Source organism: Rhagoletis zephyria, unplaced genomic scaffold, assembly GCF_001687245.7.
Source record: "Rhagoletis zephyria isolate East Lansing unplaced genomic scaffold, Rhagoletis_zephyria_1.1 Rzeph_scaffold_09366, whole genome shotgun sequence".
Lineage (NCBI taxonomy): Eukaryota > Metazoa > Arthropoda > Insecta > Diptera > Tephritidae > Rhagoletis > Rhagoletis zephyria.
In genome coordinates this window covers 4,115-8,084 of record NW_016166444.1, presented here as the reverse complement: position 1 = coordinate 8,084, position 3,970 = coordinate 4,115, and the positions used below count along the sequence as shown (strand labels likewise).

General features: G+C 36.5%; 1 protein-coding gene across 1 annotated transcript in view; it reads left to right on the top strand.

Annotated features, from left to right (window-relative positions):
- LOC108375728 (uncharacterized) overlaps window positions 1–3,585 on the top strand; it is an 18,070-nt gene extending 14,485 nt beyond the window's left edge. Inside the window, exons 3-4 of the mRNA XM_017631870.1 lie at window positions 1,348–1,572; window positions 1,638–3,585. Of these exons, the coding sequence (XP_017487359.1) occupies window positions 1,348–1,572; window positions 1,638–1,799 (387 nt within the window). The 3' untranslated portion in view covers window positions 1,800–3,585. The remainder of the gene's footprint in view (window positions 1–1,347; window positions 1,573–1,637) is intronic.
- Window positions 3,586–3,970: the final 385 nt, after the last annotated feature.

Here is a 3,970-nt window from a genome sequence, read left to right as displayed (position 1 = left end):
TAGCCATCAGTTCCGCCTGAAAAACACTGCAGTAATCAGGGAGGCGGAAACTGAATGATATGCCTAACTGTTCCGAATAGACATCTACTCTTTTTTTGAGCTTCGATCCGTCCGTGTTGACATGGATGGATCCGCTTTTCCTGACTGTGTGATGCGTCCCTTTATTGGTCGCGGTGAGCCTAATGGCGGTACTANCATATAGATCCGTCGGGAGAAATGCTAGCAGCGTGTTGAGCGCTTTTGTGGCTGTTGTTTTCATGGCTCCTGTTATCTGTTTAGTATACCTTGAATAAGGTTAGTCTGGGTTGCTAAATGTTTACCTGTAGCCGTAATGGCAATATCATCGGCGTGGGCTACCACTCTGCCACCGTTTCTTTTTATTTCTTTTAGCAAACTATCAACGGCAATGTTCCAAAGTAGTGGTAAGAGTACACCCCCCTGGGGAGTTCCCCTTGCCGCGTACTTTTCTGACGGAGGCGTCTCCTAGTTCAGAGTTTTTGACCCGATCCCATTTTCCCAGGAGGAGCGTTTTGCAGCCCTGACAACATATTTAAATCTGCGTTGGCAGTCCTTGTATTCATTCCACACATTTGACGCTTGATTAAATTTCATCTTGCTTTCCTTCCGTAGGTTCATTATTTCGTGCGACCACCATGGTGGTCGTTGCTTTCTCATTTTTGTTTTGGGACACATGCATGTCAGCATCGCTGAATTGTGACATAATATTTTCCTTTACTAATAAGCAAGACCTTGGTTTACCTTTATCTCTTGTGTAGATCAGCTGATAATCCTTACTGCTAAAGCCGCAAATGCGATCTTTTGTTGACGGCAGAGTCGCCCACTCTTTCGCGTAGAGCGTAAACACTGCCGCAATAATTGCAGCTCGAATACACCCTATGTATGCCTCTTTTAGTACTTAAACAATTACTTTATATACATATACAACGCCCAAACCGACATATCTCCAAACCAAACTTTACAAGGGATGACTGAGATCGGTTCCAAAATACATCATCTTCCCATCCTGTCGGAAGAATTACTCGACTAATACAAACGTGTTTGTTTGTACTTTACAAAAAATGTATACCACCAATTATGCCATTATGGCCCTATTTATACAGGCGACTGGTGTCGAGTTGCTGCAAGATCGGCAACTTCGCTCCCAACATAAAATTGTCATAAGCGGGAAGATCCGTTTTTTTGTTTTTTTTTGTTTTTGTAAATGAAGACCAATCGCGCCGATTTGCCAAAATAGGAAAAAAGTGTAAATAGAGTAGAATCCTGGAACATGCCTGATATGTATATATTAAAAGTTATCATGGTATTTTAATAATATCGTTGTTTTAGCAGGAGGATACTGAAAAAAAACTAGCAGCTCGTGCACCGATGGGCAATGTGCATACTATGTTCCTTGCAAGCGGAGTTCAAATACATGGACAACACCAGAATTTAATGCTGACCGGCAACGAGGTAGCAGCAAAGTTATTGCAAAATCGCAAACAGCAAATGTCAATGATGGCAACTTCCAATTCCAGTATCATGCACCACTACCAACAACACTCATCAAATAATGTACGCAAAATCCTTTCTGCAAACTATGACATAAATTTATTTATAAAGTTTTTTATTTATTGTAGGCAGCAGCGCGTCTTGGAACGTCGACGACATCTTTAAAAATTTCGCAAGTTAGCCCCTCATCTATATCGACCATATCGGTCGGCAGTACAGTTAGTAGCAATTTGGGATCTCACATCAAGACGACAACGACACACAACACTTCCGTCTCGTACAATCTATAATAGCAATACAATACAACATGAGAATGGTGTGACAACGATCTGTGCCCGCTTCTTCTTTAGCTGCTTCGTCACAAACCGCTGCTATGAATGCGCTTGCGCCAAGCACGGTTACTATAACACCAGCTCCGACCCATCACTTGGGTGGAGTTGGGCGGTGACAAGTGCGACAGTGAGTTTGACTAAAAAAATTGCAATCATCGAGTGTGGGAGTTAATTTAATTGCTACAGGTAGCAATAATCCAAATAATATGCTGCACACGATCCCGAATAGTGCCGCACATCATCTAATCAGTCATAACAATGCTCTGCTGCAGCAGCATCATCAACAGCAAATGCAACACATCACAATACAACAACTAATATGAATCAGAAGATTATTCTTTGAAAACAACTGGCCATACGAAATATAATAATTTAGGTAGTGTCGGCGGCAAAACAATGGAAATATTATTAAAGCAAGCGGCGCAGCAACTATAAACGCGTCGACTGCAAATGCCGGTATATGTAAAAATTGACCAATAAGTTCTCGACAGAGAATGAAGCAGCAACGGATAACTTAAGCGATTTTTTAGCAGGGCTTCGAATATGCACTTCTAAGCAGATATGTTAACGACTGATAATTGATAACCTAAACCTATCAATTTTCTGTGGAAATCGAAGTAGATTAAAGTCAATCGGCAGTAAAGTAATTTTGAGTGCTGGCAACTGATTCCTTTCTTGAGATCAGTTTGTTTGGATTAACGTAACGTAACGTTCATTTGAACATTTTACCAACGGCGAGCGCGGAATGTGTCATTAAACCTTTATTTTTTTTATTTTACTTGTACTGAGCAATTTAAAGTTGAAAATACGCTGTATGTATTTTTTTTTTTGAGAAGATGCCTAATAAGCACCGACATTTTAATGGGTGCTCAAATTTTGGAAGTAAACGAATAGACAACCGCATGTGCAATCATAATCAGCTCTGAGAGGGTTAATCGTATGTACGTATATTTTGCCAGTTTGAACCATCTTAAATTTTACTGAATGATTTTTCAACTACGTACATGTGTAAGTATGTAACTATAAATACATACGTAAAAACATATTTTCATTATATGTAGAAGTAAACGCACATTACATATAAAAGTTTATAGATGGAATACTAAGTTTAAGGCGATAATGTAGGTATAGAGAAATTGAAATGCCTTTCGGCCTTGTTTGTTGTATTTTGTATATTTTTACTATACTATTAATATAAATACATACTTAATGAACAAGAAAATCTATGGTATATTATAGTGGAAAAGAAAATGCTATGAGTGTAAGATATTTTATAGCAGTTTTTTAAGTAATTACTTTAGTTCTAGTTTTAATAAAAGGCCGTTCTCTGTACATATATGTAAGTAGTTTTATTTAAAAAATATGTAATTCTAACTCTTAGAATGTAATTTTAGTATCGAATAAAAAGTGTAGAAGTAACACCAAATGTTCTTACCATAAAAAGTTTTATTGTACTGTTCTAAACGGAAAACTCTTTATACACAATTACATACATACATATATTAACTTTTGTAATATTGAAAGTAGTTATTGAATAAGCAATCGTCTAAATATTTAAAACATAAACAACATACTTACATAAACATATATATGCTTGAGGAAATAAAAAATGCGAACATTGTATTTCATAAATTATCGATAATCTTGTTCTTGATAGTTGAAGATTAGTTAACAAAAAAATAGTAGTACATAATTGAAAATTATAAAACACAATTGCATGCTGGCTCAAGTGGTGAACGAAATCGAAAGTCTAAGCGTCGAAGTGTTATCACCCAAAAAAATAAATCAAAAACATTAAGAATAGTGTTACCTTATCGTAACTAAGCAGGATCGTAACAGCCTATATACATATTGAAAACATAATTATAAAGCTGAAAAAGTAAGCAATGAGTCTCCAAATAAAATAAAGATGAACGAAACAAAAGTAATTGTAGATAATTTATATATTTCTTATAGACGCAGATGTCCACTTATTTCGAAAAAGTATAACTTTCGATTATCATTTAAGAACGAGTTTCATTGCAAGAATGTCGAAAGCACTTTATTTGTTTTTTTTTTCGTTAACATCACTTTTTTGTCGGTATTACTCTTCGTCGTCGAGATGGCGTCGACTGTTTATCGATCATTTT